Source organism: Dermacentor variabilis, chromosome 5 (assembly GCF_050947875.1).
Source record: "Dermacentor variabilis isolate Ectoservices chromosome 5, ASM5094787v1, whole genome shotgun sequence".
In the NCBI taxonomy this organism is placed as follows: Eukaryota; Metazoa; Arthropoda; class Arachnida; order Ixodida; family Ixodidae; genus Dermacentor; species Dermacentor variabilis.
In genome coordinates, this window is record NC_134572.1 from 199,379,003 (window position 1) to 199,399,817 (window position 20,815).

The 20,815-nt window shown below is 46.3% G+C and overlaps 1 protein-coding gene across 2 annotated transcripts in view; it reads left to right on the forward strand.

The window, feature by feature from the left end:
* The window catches only part of LOC142583430 (uncharacterized), a 1,100,669-nt gene that overhangs the window by 345,857 nt on the left and 733,997 nt on the right, over positions 1-20,815 (forward strand). For both annotated transcript variants that reach the window (XM_075693897.1, XM_075693898.1), the window contains 2 exons: positions 5,412-5,465; positions 7,603-7,647. In XM_075693897.1, the coding sequence (XP_075550012.1) occupies positions 5,412-5,465; positions 7,603-7,647 (99 nt within the window). The remainder of the gene's footprint in view (positions 1-5,411; positions 5,466-7,602; positions 7,648-20,815) is intronic.

Genomic DNA, 20,815 nt, shown 5'->3' on the forward strand with positions numbered 1-20,815 from the left:
CACTTATTCAGGCCTTTCGCGCCATGGGGCTATTAACTTCATGCACTTCGAACCATGTAATCACGTATGCTAGTCTCCGTTCATGCCTAATCGTGGCAGACAAAGGCCACAAGCACAATTTTACCATGGGTGCAGCAGGAAAGGGTTAAAGGGGAGTAAGAATCATGGTGTGTGCAAATTTGTGGTTTCATGTCACTGTGCAGACTGCAGCAGCAAATGCTTACCTCGAGAGACTCCTTCCCAATGCGGCTGACAAGGCCGCCGCATCCAAGAAACATAACACGGCGATCTCATCCAAGTGCGATAACAGCAAAATTAAACAGCAATTAATCACCTCATAAAGTTCACACAACACATTATACATTGGCTACGAACCGTATGGCAACAGTGAGCATTTACGTACACGTGTCTATTACGGTACTTTCAGCCGCCTACTTACAGGCATAGTACTTGCCTTCGTCGCACGTGATGGTGTTTTAATAACGAGCGACAACCACCAGTGCAAACAGATTGGACAGAGTGTCGCAACTGTTTGAATCGACAATTGCCGTTGAAGATGACCAACTTCCGTGGCGGAGCAATAGGGTGACGCAGGCATCTGCTGCCGCAACCACCACAGTGACATGGACACCCGGCATTTTAGCGTTAACCCATTTCCAACCACTAATGTGTCGCTCGCACTTGGTGCCCTTCTTTGTCTCAATATGGACAAATTGATTTCGCGGGCATCACCTTTGGCAGCCCCTTTTACGGGCCTTTGCACGTATGTCGCTGTCAACTTCATACACTTCGAACCATGTAAGCACGTATGCTGGTCTCCGTTCTCAGCAAATCACGGCCGAGGAAGGCCCCAAGCACAATTTGCCCATGGCTGCAACAGGAAAGAACGAACAGGGAGCACCAGTTACGGAACGTGTATACTGGGGGCCTTGTAGCGCGCCGTGGTGACAAAGGACAGATCTGGTGGAACGGGGGGGAGGGGGGAAGAAGTAGAATAAAGAGATCATGCTTTGGTTCTGTGCACGCTTGTCGTGGAGTGTTACAGTGGCGCAGTTGACAGGATAGAAGCCTGTTATGTGGATAACGCTGAGTAAAGCCAGACACGCGCAACATCAGTCGTATTTTTTAATGTGTGAAGTGGATGAAGACATCAAGTATGATTTGCCCGAAAACATCACGACCCCCAAGCTTCATGAGTTCGCCGCCCAAACGGCTGGGAAGACGCTGCGGGAGATTGATGTTCAAGCTTCCGTGAATATAAAAATGAAGCACTCCGAATTTGAAGAACACATCATGACGCCGCTGGTGCAGCTGACAGCAAGAACTGCACCGAGGAAGACCAATTCTTCCATGGACTTGTGCCTGCTACAAATTCTTTGCCTGCAGCAGCAACACGCCGAGCGACAGCAACTCATGGAAAACCTTCTGACTGTTATTCAAGCCCAACAACGACAAACCAAGCAGATGGTAAAGCCCGACTTCTTTGACGGAAAGCGCTCAAGCTCAGAGACTTGGATCCAGTTCTATGGACAGGCGTACCGTCGCTGTGCGGACTGCAGGAGCAAATGCTTATCTCGCCAGAATGCTTCCTATTGCGACTGACAAGGTCCTTGTATCCGAGAAACTCAACACGGCAACCACAATGAAGTGGGGCAGCGAAACTAGATTCTGCAATCAATCACTTGAATGTAGCTTGGGCGAAGACCCAGGCTATCCAGGAAGAAGAGCAATCATCAACAAGACTAGGAATATGGAAAATGAGAAAGCTTGTACTCAAGAAAGAAGCCACTCTGCTCTGCAAGCACTAAACGCTAAAGAAACATTAGGAAAAGTAACATGGTGCATAGCACATGGTGCGTAGGTTAATGCAAGACACATGCTGATGCTGCATCAGCTATTTTAGGAGAGGAAATGCACATGGCAACATGTACTAGAAAATACTGGTACAGATAAGTTGTGCCACTAGACAATGACTGGTGTTAAGTATGAGCGAAGAATCGGTCGACCTGTGTGTTTGGACGAGGAAGAATGTTTTTTATCGAGAATGGGCAGTAAAAAACTTGCATTTATAGAAAAAAATTACAGTTGGGGGGGCGGCACAAATGGAATTTGCATGCCCAGGAAGTTGATTAAGGGCACGCTGAAGGAACTGTTTTGGCCAGCGTCGTCCGTGCTTGGTCAGAATTTGCAGGTGCATCTGAGCTCGAAGAATTTTTAGAAAGTCCTTTTTGAGTTACCTGGATGACTCGGCCAATGTCCGTGTGGGTGGAATAGTGGCTGAAGTGTTTTTCAGTGTTGACACTGTCCACCGCGGACTTGATATCTCAACCAAATTCTTCTGCATCCACTTCCTTGTTCGTGGTGTAAAGGCCTTGCAACTTCAGCTCCAGCCCCTTCCTGCTGATGTACATGGGAGCTCCTGTGATGACCAAGATGTGCTTCACACAGACTCTGTTGGGGTAGAACAATGACACACGAGAGACAGCACAGATTATCCAAGCTCACGTAGTGTTTTTGTTTATCTTCGAACCAATTGTGCCGAACCATAAATATGAACAAACATTCATATCATCTGCTACAAAAAAATGACATGTGTCTCACGACTAGCAAGCCAGTGCAGAATATATCAAGCACATTTATTTCTGAAACAGGTGTTGTTTACCTTATAGTATCAAGCAAAGTCCACAGAGTGACCTTGTTGTAGCAGGCAGCAGCTTATCTTTAGTGCATGGTGTTTGTTGCTTTCTTGTGGTGCCATACCCATCACTGCATATCTGAATCAGAAATTATGACTGCATCAGAAATTTGAGAAGCGCAATCTTGCAATATGAATTGAAAAAGGGTGTGGCATATATATTATAATGGCTTGCGACTACAGAACACATGCAAATGTAGACTGATTGTTCAAGGTTGCTTAAGCAGCCTGTTAAATAAACATTCCTACTGTCCATAAAATTGACGTCTTCCTGCTAACATGTTAACATGTTGCATATCAACAGCTTAAATATTCTTAACATCACAAAGGAGTACATTTGTTCGCTCATTTATACACTAGAAGAGATCACACTGCTTGTTCCACAAGCGAATACATGAATGTCATGAAGCTATTAAACATATGCAATATTTTTTCGGCAGGAACGTGATGCACCGCTTCACTATTGCAAAAATATATGCCCTACAGTAAACGAAACTGAACTGCGAGAGCATTTGGAACCAGCAAGTACGAATTATGGGTGAATTATCATGCTTGGAACTGTTTATTGCATTAAATTCTGCATTTTGACTCTTCATTGTATCAAAGGATTATTTGGTTTTGTGGACGAAAGAAGTTGCCGGCGAACTCGAAAAAAGCTTATATATATATATATATATATATATATATATATATATATATATATATTGATCAGGCTACTCAGTCACCATGGCCACGGCTACAATAAAATAAAAAAAAAATGTGACGTGCTTTCTGATATCGCTCTCTCTTTCTTTCCTGATTGTGCGTGTATAACGATGGCCTCGCAACTAAAGATGTTTTTAGGAAGCAGCAACGGAAGGTCCCGACTGCCCATATGTAATGCAGGATCTAGTTGGTTAACTTGTTTCCGCCTGTAAGTTAATAAGACGCATATTATATAACGGTTCAAGCAGCGTTGTTTAACGACTGATCATTTTTGCCGTTGTCAGCAGCAGCAGAATCCAGCTTTCCGTTTCAATGCAGATATGTTCCGTACGGCTTACGACCGAAACCTAGCTTTCGGACTTAGATGTCCGCTTGGAAAGACGTCACTAAAAGTTAAAAAACGCGAGACGTCGAAGCACAATAAATTAGTTTTAGCAACAAAGAAGCAACCAGTCTAAGTGTAGGAACGAATAAATCCTTGCGTCCGTGCACTCAAAAAGAGCGGTAAAAATTTTAAATCAAGGCCAGAAGTCACATGGAAGATCGATGATGCTGGACGCTATTTGCGTTTATAATGAAAAAAAAAACTGTAAACACACTGATAAACAGTACAATATCTAATTAGCAATAACAATTTTATACTCTTTCTTATGTAGTGAAATCGCTTCGATAATTGGAGGAGATAGTTTGTAAGATAATATAGCGCTTATTACGGCGCCTCTAGCGGGAGATATTGAACTAACGCGGGCATCCTTTAAATGCTTCTACTATGCTTGTTTTATTAGCACCGGTGCGCGCTCAATTTTCTTGCCCTCTGTGGCCATGTGTTCAACTTGAGAGTGTGCTATCCGTGCCCTAACAGTCTATGCCACTTGACCAAAATGCAGCTGCAGCGACGAATCCACCGCTCTGTCTTTGCTCTGCACCAGCGTCTGTCGTGTGGGGCTTTACTCACCGATGGAAGCAAATGGGGGGGGGGGGAAATTGCGTTTGCAGCGTTACCAGTCCCCCGATTAGTTGGCGGGAGATTTGAATTTCGAAAAAGGCATTTGGACCCTTCAGATGTAATTTTTTCGTAAACTATGTCTTTTCTTTGCGCGAAACAAGCTTTGCGAGGTTTCTACAATGGTAGGTAAACAGTCCACGTCGACTTAGTATTTGCCTTTGGTGTCCCTTTAAGTCGTGTGTGCCAGAAAGGCATGTCCTCCTTGGACTGGCGCTGTTCCTTACTTATAATTAGGGCATTAACATAAAACACAGTACATCGGTTGCACTGCGCTTACTTGCAGATGGCGGCAACAGCTCCACCGTAATAAAAATGCAAGTGATAATTTTGTTCGCAATCAATTTCCAGATCAGTAATGGCTGGCGTAATACATGATATTTTAAATTTTGCCTTATAAGACTGTACTTCGGACTGTTAAAGGAGTCGTTCGTAAAAATTACCAATACAATATCTATCGCACAGCAGAGTTTAAAGAAAGTACAATTCTGGGGCTTTCGTGCGAAATAACGATCTCATTATCATCTGATAGATAATTGTAAGCACCTGCGGTTTTCGCCATGCACTCTGTGCGCTGCACACGGGCGTTTATTGCATACCGTGCCCACCGAAATGCGGCGGCCAGGGTTTGGTCCTTCAATCTTGTGCTTACCAGGGCAATGCCGTCGCTACTATAGGCCGCCCCGGCGAGTTGTAGAGCAGAGAGCAAGTATTTGAGTATTACTTTTAGACAATCACCTTCTTTGAGCCGTCATGCCTGCTGCGCTGGTGCAGTCCTGCTTTTCTTCGTGAGGCCGCCGGTTCGGTTCCCGTCTCGGCGCTTTATATAGGTAAGGACCAAGTGAGAAGCGCTGTATCTCGGAGAGTTCGATGTGGATTTAGAATTCTTAACCCCATTAATGAATCAACTTATCGAAGTGCCACATAGAACATACCTGTCCATTCACTCAACCAAAGCTCGGCTCGTTACAATTCTTGACATTGTATGAAACCTTCATTTTCTTCTAGGGGTTCCCAGGCCTTGACGGTGCTAAAGGCGAGCAAGGTCTTCCAGGTGAAAAAGTAAGTGTTTACAGCAGCGCGGGAGTGAATTTACAATACATTTTCAAGTGCCAAACCTTACATACCACGTTGCAAGATTAGGATCTCTTGAAACCAAACAGATGTTGCCAATCTTTATTTTTGTGTGTGATAAAGCCATATTTACCAATATATTTATTCAAGTAGCCCCTAAAGGCACTTCGATTGAGTGCATCACATGGGGACGCCGGGTACAAATAAAGGTGCAGTACTTTGAATCTAATTCCAAGCGAGCGATAATTAACAAATATAAAAGTGCAGGAGTATACCAAATTTATAAAAAAAACATCATACAGTAGAATGGGTGCAATAATGAATATAACTATTGCTTACATATCTAGATATATATGAACATGAACAACGGACGAACCTAGTAACTTGAGGTATTGGATCTTAATGGAAAAAGGATAATGAACTTAGTCAAACAACGCTACAAAGTTCGGTAACGAACACCGTACAGATTAATAGTATCAAGTAAAGTGAATTGAAAAGAAGCGACAAATACAAAAAAGACATAGAAAAAAAAACTAGGCAATTGAAAATGCGAGGACACCTAAGCACTTGTGAGTTGTGAAAGCGACAGCATTACTGTCCAACTGAATGCCGCTGAGCGGTTCTTCGAGCTGTGAACTCGTCGCGGGCAAGTGATCGCGTTGAGACGCTTGGCAAACGCCTCCTGGATACCACATGGACTGTGCACTACAACCCCGCGGCGTCGTACTAACTTGCTCGACTGCTATAGTATCGAGCGGGCGCGCTCCGGAGTAAGTAACAGTGATTTTGACATCACCACTTTCGTCATGCCTGGCTGGGCAACGGAAATTTCGGCCCAACTAGGATGATGTGATAAAGCAGAGTGCACCGGCCTAGGAGTGCACTGGCCGAGTCCAGTGCGTAGGACTCTCAGCTACGGAGAGTGGGCTCGTAGGCTCTAAACTCACTACCCCTAACGTTCTTCCTTTCGAATTAGTTCTGTTTTCTTATACGATAATTTCTTTATAGTGGTTGCCGAGGAGGACGTAACGCAGGCGAGAGCTTGAGCGGACAAGGAATACGCGAGTAACACACGCTTGTGAAAGTGAGCGTGACCTGACGTCGCGGCGGCGAAGCCCTCGTCCCCTCGCGCAACACCTGGCGCGCCAGAGCGGCAGCAGGTGTTCCCCTTCGTCCACTCTGCTCTGTCGAGGCGCGCGCATGTCGTGCAGTCGCAGCCAATGAGAATTTAGGTGGCCTTTCCCTGCTACAGACACCGGCTTTTCGGGTGAATTGGGCAATGTGAAATTTCCGTATAGGAAAAATAAATGCAGTACGAGAAGAAAAAACTGGAATAAAGGCTGGATGCATGTACATTGTCATGAACGAGGATCCCCGATGTAAATTTCTTAAATAGATTGTGATGCCAACTGGTACCAATTCTTTAATTTGCGTGGTATGAAAAATTCAGCGTAGCGTATTGAGGGGCACGTTGTCCGTTTTACTTTCCTAGGATGGTCCTGGTGAGAAGAGATAGCTCCTTGTTGCAGGAAAAAGTCGTGATGGAGGGATGTGAAGATACATATATAAAGTTTATAAGAAATTGATAAGTGGGCAAGTTTACGGCAGCACATGCAATTAGGCATTATTTTTTAAAGCGGTGACGCTTGGGAAAGGTCGGTATTCAGAGATGAAGCGAAGAGCACAGATTTAAAGGGCTTCCATGTTGTTAATATTTCAATATTTATAAGGATTCCAGATGGCTGATGTTTAATCAATTTTAGGTCGGATTAACATGGTGTAAGTTTACGAAGGTGTACTTTCTATATATATATATATATATATATATATATATATATTGAAACATTAGCTATTGTATCGCCTTACTTTTTGTCATTACGCTCAACGTTGATCTGTCATATTAGTTTATTACTGGCTATTGGCTCCCCGTCTGCTTGCACAAACTCAGTGGCTCGTATTATCTTGAAATAAATAAAACAAAACTTTTTTTATGATGATAGTAGTGATATGAGAGTTTTAGTGCTACGTTATTAATTTCGGTATGCATTGCTATGGATTGTTCAACACGGAGTTTTTTGCGGCGACAGTTTTCACTTCAGTCATTTTGATCTTATTTTTATCTCAGGGGTCAAACGGAGCGCCAGGACGACAAGGGCAACCGGGACCTATCGTGAGTACTTTGGAAATATTTTGATATTTCTTCCGGTCAAGTTTTATAGCAACGTTGGGCACTGTTGCCAAATTTTGCAGAAGATCATCTGCAGAAAATGAGCAGAAATCTGCTGTACCCGTTGTCATTAACCTCCCATTTGACCACCAACGTCCTACATATGTCCAGCAGATATCCGAAGCAGAACATCAGAACGTCCCTAGGACGTATGTAAGGAGCCTGTGGGATCATTCTTGGATGTCCATGGGATCGTCCCATGTACGCGAATTGATGTTTATAGAAACGTCCCACGAACGTCATAATGGGATATTCGGACGTCCAAGAGATGTCTAAATATGGATGATTCCTATTGTATATTTCAGAGTACATCCAAAGGACATTTTTTGCGGATGTAGGACGCTTCTGGGACATTTTGTGTTACCTATCGTCCAAATGACATTTGTGGGACATTTGGTTCTGGATATAGAATATTCACAGGAGATGAATATTCATTATAAATAAACATAATACGGACGTTCTTCATAATGTGCCTTACAGTGCAGCCAGCTCGTTGCATTTTAAATACCATTAACAAAGCTTGGCCTGCTTTTGTGTTGGCCTGTAGAGCAATGATTAAAAGGAACTGCATGGCTCTTGAAGATCCATCCTAGCAGTCCAATAAGGGGACGAAACATTTTGTCATGTAAATTCTTAAGAACGAGGAGACAGGCCAAGAATACTGCCCACCTCATCTGAAATCATGATGAAGAAGGCTGCAGTGCAGCTAAACATTGTGGACATAATTCTCTGCTATGGTTAGCTAATACATAACATAAAACTTGATAAAACTGCAATAAATCAAAACATATCGACATGCAAGCTCTAATTTTTTGGGCTAGGAGGAACGAAGCTACAGAACTAAGTTCTATTGGCTGCTGAATCATTTGACTATCTCAATAAAAAATAAAGCATTGATTTTCAATAAAATAGTTGCAGGAATATTGCAAGTGCAACTCTCAAATTTACTCATTAGTTCGCAGAAAAGCGCATCTATGTAAACAAATAAAATTTCATCATACAAGCTCAGCCATTAGGAGTTATTTCACCATGGTTTGCAAAAGTATGCGTGAAATAAACTATTTACAAGTGCCCTTTGGATAGGAAGAAAAATTTAGGAATTCGCAGTTGGGCGTAGCAGGGGGCGGCAGAAAGTTAGGTGGGAGGAGAGATTAAGAAGTTTGCAGGGACGGCATGGCCACAATTAGTACATGACCGGGGTTGTTGGAAAAAGTATGGGAGAGGCCTTTGCCCTGCAGTGGGCGTAACCAGGCTGATGATGATGATGATGATGATGATGATGATGATGATGATGATGATGATGATGATGATGAGCTGGGCCACTACAGAAGTTACCATGAAGCTTGCTGTGCGCTCACTTTCACGGTTGCAGGCACATCAAAGCAAAATTTTGCTGAACAGTCGAGATATGTAAGCCATATTAACTTACCAGGGCCTTTCTCTAGACCATAATTAATAGTTACACACACTAACACAAGTTATACTAACGGCGTCACAACTTGATTAGGCATTAACGAAATTAGTTGAGGGTAGTTAAGTGGTCCTATATAGAAACAAACAGCTCCTGTATGCTTTGTAAGGAAGGAGAAGGAGTGTGCCGTGGAAAGCTTCGCAGCCGGATCGCCAGTGCTACTGAGGTGGGGCTCGGGCTAGACGATGTTCCTTTTGTGACCGGCTAAGCCTACGCTGTTGTGTCTTCATGTCGGCGTCCTTCATGTCGCCCACAGCCGTGTCGGACTTCCTTGTCATAATTGCTGTAGGTTTGCTGGCTCTCCTGTAATCCTGGAGTTGCGCAGCCGGACTCTCCCTGCCATCATGACTACCGAAAGCGCCACGAGCTTACCACCACCGGCTCCCCAGTCCTCTGTATGCCTTGGCACACTTCGTCAGCGGGACCTTCCCATCTTCAGCGGCACTGACGACCACGACGTTGATAACTGGCTCTCACCGTACGAACGCGTCAGTCTGAGCAACAAATGGGATGACATCACGAAATTGACAACCGTCCCTTTTTTACCTCACCGGAATTGCCCACTTGTTGTTTCGGAACCACGAAAGCGAAGTCCCAAGCTAGAAGGTGTTCAAGACAAAGTTCAGCGAGGTCTTCGGCCACTCTGCTGTTCAAAAGCTTCGTGCCGAACAGCATCTGCAGTCGCGCGCTCAGCAGCCTGGTGAGACCTTCACCAGCTACATCGAAGATGTCATCGATCTCTGTAAACGCGTCGATGCATCCATGACTGACGGAAATAAAATCAAGCATATCATGAAGGGTATCGGCGAGCACGCATGTCAGATGCTCATTTCAAAGAGCCCCTCTATTGTTGCCCAAGTTACTGAACTGTGTCAAAGCTATGACGAGCTCCGCCGTCAACGCTTTCCTCAACCGCCGTGCTGTTCCCCATCAAGAATCGTTGTCCGGCTTGACCTCTCCTTTTCCAGATCCCACTCTCCTCTCGCAGACAAAGGCTTTCGTCCGGGAAGAAGTTGCTCGCCAGCTCTCTCTCATCTCTAACCCGCCGGGCTCAAGTTCGCCCGCTAGTCCGACCTTACGACATAATACGGAACAAGTGTCCGAGGTCCTTCCTCTGGAACGGGCGCCTCAACTCACCGCCCCATTGTCTTACGCCGACGCCATCGCATGGCCACGACTGCCGAACTTCCGGGCTCCGCCTCCGATGCCTATCATTTTTTTACCCCCTGGCAGCCACAACTTCCAGCCCATCGAATAATTAATCCCTGGCGCACAGCGGATAATCGGCCCATTTGCTATTCATGCGGAATTTCCGGACACGCTGCACGGCTGTGCCGTCGCCGTCCACTTCATCCACGTGACGACCCACACACAGCCGCGCACGACCGTCCGTTGCCTTACGCTCCAGACCGCGATTTACCCCTTCCCCGCCCAAGCCTTCGCCCAGTTTACGACCACCGCCATCCTTTTACTCGTCGTCGCTCGCTCTCCCCGATGCGTCGACGTCCCTCTACCACTATCCAGGAAAACTAAGTGGCGCAGTTCCCGAGGCAAGAATTGCGTCATCGTCGGAACACTCAAGCCCTCTTCTTTCGCCGCCCAACGTTATTGATGTCGCTGTTGAAGGTGTCTCTGTCCTTGCCCTCATTGGCACAGTTGCCGCCATATCTGATGATTACCGAAAAACTATGGCGCTGAATGCGAAAAGTCACGACGCCTTTCTTCGGTCCTTTACTCCGCAGGGCCAGAACACAGCACGTAAAGCCGGTGGCTGCGTTCACCGCCAGACTTGATATTCAAGGAGTGCTCTACGCCGTCGAGTTCTTCGTTCTTCCCCACTGTTCCCACGATATTATTTTGGGTTGGGACTTTCCCGTCACCGAGCTGTCATTGATTGCACGCGTGCAGAAGTCGCCGTCTCTTCGCTTGGCAATGCCATATCTGATGACGTTTCGCTTTCTTTCACCTAGTTGTCCCTCACTGACCTCGACTCTACCGTACTCTTCACACCTTCCACTGCTTTCGTTCAGCGCCACCTCTAACCACTTCCAACTGCGCTGCTTGGCCTTCAAGTTGGTGTGACTCACCTTCCTGTGCACAACCACTTCCCATTCCCGATTACGTTGCTTCGGGGTGAATTTCTCGGAACTGTGGAGCCTTACGACACCATTACCGCGCTGGAAGTTCCTATTGTATCGTCAGAGGTCAACACCCTTTACTGTAGTCCCGTAACTGCCGCATCGCCGGACGAGGTTTTCAGCCACGGGATCGACAACGCCTTAAACCCCACGGAACGCCATGACCTTCTCCATCTCCTCGAGAAATTTTCTCTGCATTTGACAGCCATAGTATTTCTCTCGTCCCAACGACAACTGTAGGTCGCCAGATTGACACCGGTTCTCACTCACCGCTAAGGCGGCGACCATACCGCGTGTCGTCGACAGCACGACACGTCATTGATGAGCCAGTAGGTGACATGCTAAAGCGTGGTGTCATTGAACCGTCCGACAGCCCATGGGCATCGCCAGTTGCTTTAGTTAAAAAGAAGGTTGGCTCGATCCTCTTTTGTGCGGATTACCGACGCCTAGACAAAATAACCCGAAAGGATGTTTATCCATTGCCGCGGATCCACGACGCCCTAGACTGCTTACAAGGTGCAGAGTTATTTTCCTTTCTCGATTTGCGCTCTGGTTATTGGTAGGTGCCTATGGCGGCAGAGGATAAGCCTAAAACCAAACCATTACTGCACGGGGTGGGTAAGCTCACTTTCATCTGACTCGCCCTCATACATTATAAATGCGAAGAATAGATCATATTCACACTATCAATCAGATGATAGAGAAATGTGCGGAATATAACCAACCCTTATATATAGCTGTCATTGATTACGAGAAACCGTTTGATTCTGTCGAAACCTCAGCAGTCATAGAGGCATTACGGAATCAGGGTGTAGACGAGCCGTATGTAAAAATACTGAAAGATATCTATAGAGGCTCCACAGCCACCGTAGTCCTCAATAAAGCAAGCAACAAAATCCCAATAAAGAAAGGCGTCAGGCAGGGAGATACGATATCTCCAATGCTATTCACAGTGTGTTTACAGGAGGTATTGAGAGACTTGGATTGGGAAGAATTGGGGATAAAAGTTAATGGAGAATACCTTAGCAACTTGCGATTCGCTGATGATGTTGCCCTGCTTAGTAACTCAGGGGACCAATTGCAATGCATGCTCACTGACCTGGAGAGGCAAAGCAGAAGAGTGGGTCTAAAAATTAATCTGCAGAAAACTAAAGTAATGTTTAACAGTCTCGGAAGAGAACAGCAATTTACAATAGGCAGCGAGGCAGTGGAAGTCGTAAGGGAATACATCTACTTAGGGCAGGTAGTGACGGCGGATCCGGATCATGAGACTGAAATAATCAGAAGAATAAGAATGGGCTGGGGTGCGTTTGGCAGGCATTCTCAGATCATGAACAGCAGGTTGCCATTATCCCCCAAGAGAAAAGTATATAATAGCTGTGTCTTACCAGTACTCACCTACGGGGCAGAAACCTGGAGGGTTACGAAAAAGGTTCTACTCAAATTGAGGACGGCGCAACGAGCTATGGAAAGAATGATAGGTGTAACCTTAAGGGATAAGAAAAGAGCAGATTGGGTGAGGGAACAAACGCGAGTTAATGACATCTTAGTTGAAATCAAGAAAAAGAAATGGGCGTGGGCAGGACATGTAATGAGGAGGGAAGTAACCGATGGTCATTAAGGGTTACGGACTGAATCCCAAGGGAAGGGAAGCATAGCAGGGGGCGGCAGAAAGTTAGGTGGGCGGATGAGATTAAGAAATTTGCAGGCATGGCATGGCCACAATTAGTACATGACTGGGGTTGTTGGAGAAGTATGGGAGAGGCCTTTGCCCTGCAGTGGGCGTAACCAGGCTGATGATGATGAAAAAAGTGCAAGTGGAAACAAATTTCACTGCACGCATTGTGGGGATGCGCGACTCTCATGCGTGCCCTGATATGTTGTTTCCCGCATAACCTCCGTCTCCTGTAATCCGGTGTGAAGAAGTGCGCACAAACTACCGAGCGCAAGAGCAGACGACATTGCGGCCGTCCTCAACAAGAGAAAAAAAAAAGACGAGGGAGGCTCGTGCAGCGGATGAGAGGGGTCTCGCGGAACGGAGATCGTTGGAACGCCGGCGCGACTAGGGCCACCGGGCCTACGGAACCCACATCTACCGGTGAGGTTCACCTGACCGAGCGTCCGTCTTCGGGACAGGGAACGCCTCGGGTCGTTGCACGGCACGAGACCCCGGAACGGCCTGCTGCAGCCTCGAACCCGCATCTACGCGCGAGGTTCGGGAGAGCGAGCGTCCGTCGTCGAGACGAGGAGCGCCTCGGGTCGTTGCCTTGCACGAGGCCTCAGGTCGGCCTGCCGGCATCTTGGAACCCGCGTCTACACGCGAGGTTCGGGTGACCGGGCGACCGAGCGGCCTGTTCTCGTCTACGGAGCTGTGGGTCGTCCACCTTTTCCTGCCCCGTGCTGCTACGTCTGCTCTACCACGCCGGTCCTCCTCATACCAGCGAGTGCTCCACCGCAAGGACTCAACGTCTCACCACACTCCGGCCTTCAACCGCAACCTCGTGAGACTATATTTGTCTTGCTTACGAACAGCCTGACATGCGTGGTTCTAGTTGAAGGTATTCTTCATGATTATGTGCCGTCTAATATAATTGTCGTGTGTTTGCTAATCATGCACCGTCTCCTCCATCTTCGCGTCACACGCTTTGCAACGTGACGATCCTAACAACATCACATCCGGCTTCGCCGCGTGGCCTGGTGCCCGCGGAACTCGGTGTGGTTGAAGCGCATTGCGAGAGATGGCACGAGTGTTGCTTGCTAACGCCACCTAACGGCGGGGTTACTTGGGCGCAAAAAGGAGAAGGCTCGTCCTCTTTTACTCGGTTTCGGCAAGCGGCGCGGAGGTTCTGTGGGTGCGCCGATCCATGCTTCTGCAACACCGTCTCGCGAAGCGTACCCCGGAATGGATGAACACTATCATTGGAACGCGCCACCGTTCGCGTGACCGCACGCGCGAACGACTAGGCGTTGGTATCCCGCATGGGGCGAACACATTCACTCGTTATACGGTAGTGGTGAGCTGGACTTCCGCGATTTGTCGTGCGCCCATCGGCATGTTTTCTGGATAGCAATTCTTCTAGCAGGTATTAGTCGGTGAAAGGTGCAATAAATGCCCTTGTGATAGTTTGCACTACTGTGTTGTCGTTCATTTGTCCCAAGAGCACGGGTCCGAAGCCCTCAGTATGCAAAGAACCTTGCAACAAGATATTTAAATTTACGTATAAGGACAGGCCGCCAGACAGGCCGCCATGGGAATCTGAACCTGGCAGCGTTTAACGCTAGAACGTTATCTATTGAGGTGAGTCTAGCAGTGCTATTGGAGGAATTAGAGGGCAATAAATGGGATATAATAGGGCTCAGTGAAGTTAGAAGGACGAAAGAAACATATACAGTGCTGAAAAGCGGGCACGTCCTGTGCTACCGGGGCTTAGCGGAGAGACGAGAACTAGGAGTCGGATACTTGATTAAGAAGGATGTAGCTGGTAACATACAGGAATTCTATAGCATTAACAAGAGGGTGGCAGGACTTGTTGTGAAACTTAATAAGAGGTACAAATTTAAGGTCATACAGGTCTGCGCCCCTACATCCAGTCATGATGACCAGGAAGTCGAAAGCTTCTATGAAGACCTGTTCTCGGAGGTGGGTAAAGTAAAAACAAAATACACTATACTGATGGGCAACTTCAATACCAAGGTAGGCAAGAAGCAGGCTGGCGACAAGGCCGTGGGGTAATATGACATAGGCACTAGGAATAGCAGGGGAGAGTTATTAGAAGACTTTGCAGAACAGAATAATATGCGGATAATGAGTACCTTCTTCCGCAACGGGATAGCCGAAAGTAGACGTGGAGGAGCCCGAATTGCGAGACTAGAAATGAAATAGACCTTATACTCTGCGCTAACCCTGGCCTCATACAAGATGTGCACGTGCTCGGCAAGGTGCACTGCAATCACCATAGGATGGTAAGAACTCGAATTAGCCTAGACTTGAGGAGGGAACGGAAGAAACTGGTACATAAGAAGCCGATGGATGCGTCAGCGGTCAGAGGTAAAATGCCGGAATTCCGGATCAAGCTACAGAACAGGTATTCGGCTTTAACTCAAGAGGACCTTAGTGTTGAACATATGAACGACAATCTAATGGGCATCATTAAGGAGTGCGCAATAGAAGTCGCTGGTAACTCCGTTAGACAGGATGCCAGTAAGCTATCGCACGTGACGAAAGATCTGATCAAGAAACGCCAATGTATGAAAGCCTCTAACCCTACAGCTAGAATAAAACTGACAGAACTTTCGAAGTTGATCAACAAGCGTAGTACTGCTGACATAAAGAAGTATAATATGGATAGAATTGAACATGCTCTGAGGAACGGAGGAAGCCTAAAAGCAGTGAAGAAGAAACTATGAATAGGCATGCATCAGATATATGCGCTAAGAGAGAAAGCCGGCAATATCGTTGCTAACATGGATGAGATCGTTCAAGTGGCTGAAGAGATTTATACAGTGCCAGTGGCACCTACGTCGATGATGGAAGAGAGAATTGTCTGTAGGAATTCGAAATCCCACAAGTAACGCCGGAAGAAGTAAAGAAAACCTTGGGAGGTATGCAAAGGGGGAAGGCAGCTGGGGAGGATCACGTAACTGCAGATTTGTTGAAGGATGGTGGGCAGATTGTTGTAGAAAAACTGACCACCCTGTATACGCAGTGCCTCATGACTTCGAGAGAGAGAGAGAGATACACATTTTTATGAGGTAAATGCAGCTTTGGAGAGGCGTCCTCATTCCAGAATGCCTTGAGCTCGGCCCGCGTTCTGGGCCTTCGCAATCAGCCGTTGCTGATCCTCGAGGTCGGAGCTGGCCAAGGCTCTCTCCCAAAGCTCGTTAGTCGAGCGTACCGGAATCTTGGAAGTACGCTAACATAATCCTAATCCATAACAAACGGGGTGCCAAAGACTTGAAAAATTATAGACCGATCAGCTTACTGTCCGTTGCCTACAGAATATTTACTAAGGTAATTGCAAATAGAATCAGGAATACCTTAGACTTCCGTCAACGAAAGGACCAGGCAGGATTCCGTAAAGGCTACTCAACAATAGACCTTAATCACACTATCAATCAGGTGATAGAGAAATGTGCGGAATATAACCAACCCTTATATATAGCTTTCATTTATTACGAGAAGGCCTTTGATTCAGTCGAAACCTCAGCTGCCATGGAGGCATTACGGAATCAGGGTGTAGACGAGCGGTATGTAAAAACACTGAAAGGCATCCATACCGTCTCCAAAGCCACCGTAGTCCTCCATAAAGAAAGCAACAAAATCTCAATAAAGAAAGGGGTCAGGCAGGGAGATACGATCTCTCCAATGCTAAGCTCTGTATACCTCCTGTATACCTCCTGTAAACACAGCGTGTTTACAGGAGGTATAGAGAGACCTGGATTGGGAAGAATTGGGGATAAGATTTAACGGAGAATACCTTAATAACTTGGGGTTTGCTGATGATACTGCGTTGCTTAGTAACTGAGGGGACCAACTGCAATGCATGGTCATTGACCTGGAGAGGCAAAGCAGAAGGGTGGGTCTAAAAATAATATGCCGAAAACTAAAGTAATATTTAACAGTCTCGGAAGAGAAGAGCAGTTTACGATAGGTAGCTAGGCACGGGAAGTGGTAAGGAATATATCTACTTAGGACAGGTTTTGACTGCAGATCCGGATCATGAGACTGAAATAATCAGAAGAATAAGAATGGGCTGGGTTGCGTTTAGCAGGAATTCTCAGATCATGAACAGCAGGTTGCCATTATCCCTCAAGAGAAATGTGTATAACAGCTGTGTCTTACCAGTACTCACTTATGGAGCAGCAACCTGGAGCCTTATGAAAAGCGTTCTAATTAAATTGTGGACGACGCAACGAGCTCTGGAAAGAAGAATGATGGGTCTAACGTTAAGGGGTAAGAAATTAGCAGATTGGGTGAGGCAACAAACGCGAGATGATATCTTAGTTGAAATCACGAAAAAGAAATGGGCATGGGCAGGATATGTAATGAGGAGGGAAGATAACCGATGGTCATTAAGGGTTACGGACTGGATTCCAACGGAAGGGAAGCGTAGCTGGGGGTGGCAGAAAGTTAGGTGGGCGGATGAGATTAAGAAGTTTGCAGGGACAACATGGCCTCAATTAGTACATGACCGGGGCAGTTGTAGTTGTATGGGGGAGGCCTTTGCCCTGCAGTGGGTGTAACCAGGCTGATGATGATGATGGTGATGATGATAAGTATCCAACAAATCTGCGTATCTAGGCAAACAAACATGTTGCCTAGGCAAACTAGGCAAAGAAACATGTTGCGCAATCAGAGATTCACAGAATCCTAGACCCGCCTCCATTCTATCCACTCCTCCTGATCCACTCCCCCTACGGAAGGCGGCGTGCTTGCTCCGCGCTTTTCTCCCTTGCGAACACAAGAATGAGCCACCATTGTCAGCTCACCCATTCCTCCTCCCACCCACCTCCCGCTCCCCTACGCTTTCACTCGCACATACAGCATGAAGCCCGCGGTCACGATGTTATCGCTCTTGGATTTTATACCAAACATGAGGGTGACCGTGATGTCAAGAATGCGCCTGGAGTGGCCATATAATTGCTATCGCAATAATATAGTAAGAGTATCTAGCAACTGAAGCGTCCCGTGGCCCATTACTTTCCGCACAAGAAGAGGCAACAAAATCGAAATTTCACCATGCGACAATTCGCCGTGCCGCAACAATGTTTTTTTTTCCTTTTGTGGTGAGGGGGTACCGAAATAAATATAACGAAAAGGAAAGTATGTTGGCCACAATCAGATACCTACTTTGGGCACCTAATGTGGCTACCGAAGGAATGTCGTAGAAAACGTGAGAAGCTTGGTCCACTGAGAACCATACGCATACTGCTCGGCATCCTACACCGACGAGACAAGATTTTCCGTAGAGGTTGCGCTCAAGCAAACGCTGTCCAATCAGTCGAGTCCCCACAGTGATGGCGGCGGGCGACCATTGTTCCATTTTCTCGTCCGCTTGCCAAAAAGCGTCCAAAACTCTGCCAGGTGAAAATCCACTCTGCCATAGAAAACTGAACGCGCACTGAATGCACCGCGCAGTGGTCGGGGCAACACGAGAAAAAGGCATGTGTTCTTGCTGGCTCTGACAGCCCGTGGATAGCGAGAACAAGAAAATTGAAGAGATTCAACTTGTCCTCGCGAGTAAAAGTCGAAGTCGAAAAAATAAATGAGAACGTAGTTACCTTGGCTGGCTTTAGTGCCTCGTCATGGATGCTTTGGCATTGGTGAAAAAATTGTTCATATTTTTTTTGTGTGTTACATGATGGCACAAATGGACCACCCCAACCCTTCGTCTCATCGGACCTCACTGCGTGCTTTGTCAACTTGTCTTACAGTGTGTTGATTTGGCTTGCATCCTTGATCCGATGTAAGACTTTAGAAAAGTCAATGCACCTTTGGCGGGAAATGTTTGTAACAACATTAAAGCCGCGAAGTTCCGGAATTGGAAATCTAATGAACAACTTTGGAAATGTCAATGCGCCTTTCACATCAAAAGTTTATAAGTACTTTATAGCCATTAGGTTTCGGAAGTGAAATCCACACGCTCAGTATATTGCGCGGCCTCCGCGAGATGGCGGGACGAGCGCGCTCGCCATGAAAACGCCCTTGAACAACGTGCTTGGATGGGGCTGCTTACGTTATGGGACTCCCAGTGCATGGTCGTTGCCCTGAAATTCTGCCCGAGTTTCGCAATATTCGCGAAGAAATATCTTTTCCAGCGTGAAAAATACATTCTAGAGGAAATCCAGAATGATTTCCGGCACCGGGGGTTGCTGTGGTCGCCGGTGCATAGACAGCACGAAAGCACTTCTTGGGGGGGGGGGTGGAAAGGGGGGATGGTGCCCAATAAGACCCCCCCCCCCCCTGGCTACGTCCCTACTACTGCAGGCTGGCTCACATCAGCGGTCACAGGCACATAAATGAAATATATGCTGGAAAGTTCACAGCTATATTAGCCATGAAGGAAGCCTACTCCAGACTTTCTGCGGGCCTGCTCCAGTAGTGGTGCACAGTAAAATTAAAGATTTGATAGATTCACTAAGCATTAATAAAATTACCAAAACATGACTTAAGCATTTGCAGACAGGAAGATTACTGGATAGTTCACAGGTACAAAAGCAATTAAAAGACACTTACTTCGGCACAAAACCTAATTGATTTATTTCACTGGTAGTAGAAGTTACAAAGATACTTGCTGTACTTAAGTGGTGACAAACACAAATTCACCCTAGGTGTTCACAGGCTCGAAGGCCTGTAAGCGCAAGTAAAGAGAAGCTGAATGGAACTTTATCGTGGTCGCCGCCAAATATTGCTGAAGCCGTCATAGGTACCTTGGTGATTACACAATTAACTAAAGGCATGCAGCATGATCGTTCAGCAGTCATTGACACAAAAATGCATTGTACGAATTCACCTGTACCAATAGGTAACAGAGGATTTGTAGGGGCTTCCTTCAGATGTTACACACAAACACAAGTTCATCCTAAATATTCCCGGGTATCGGACAGTCTCATGGAAGTTACCAGAGGCAGAGCGTGGCTGTTCTTCAATACCAGCCGGTAAATATGCTTCTGAAAAGATCACTGGTATTTGGCAACTAAATCTTTTACTAAGGCTTGCTTCAGGCTGGCATCAGCCATCGCAGACAATTACATTGCAGCTAACATGTACTAAGAAATTTAGTTGGGAATTTCTGTGGACTTGCTTCAACAGTCACAGAGACAAAAATTAACCGAGTGTTTACAGGTGCGTCGGCCCATATGAAGGTTACCACTCTCTGGCTGCAGCCTTTCATCCATGGTTGCAGATACAGAACAGAAGAGATCACGGGTATGCTGCATAATTTACTAGTCATCCCGCAGCATCAGTTCCAGTGGTCGCAAGCACGAAAGTGCACTGCTAAGATCCGAGGTACTAAGAAAGCAGATTTCTATGGGTTTGTTTTTGTGCTGATCATCAGCAAAAAATGATCTCTACCCAAAGTGACACCAGGCCGATGGCAGGAACACAGCGTGGCTGGAAAGCATGCAAGAAAACCTGTTACAGATATGTACGAAAATTGCTATCCACCACGTGCATGTTAATAAGCTTCACTTTTAACAGCAATCTGTCGTTTTTGACAGCAACTTCGGCTCCTCTTGGCTTTATACGAACTTGCTGAGCTACTGCCATCAGAAAAGAAGTTGTAATAACTTCAATTGAAAGCATATTTAGCACCAGCGAACAAAGACAGAATGGAGACGAGACCAACCTTCTGTCTTTGTTCTTTGGTGCTAAATATGCTTTCTATTTCAGTTTATCAACACGCCCCACAAATGGCAATGCTAACAATTTCATTTCTGTGCAAAGATAAAAGGAATTCTCCTAGTCTCACAACAGCATATCTTTCTCAAACGAGCTGAT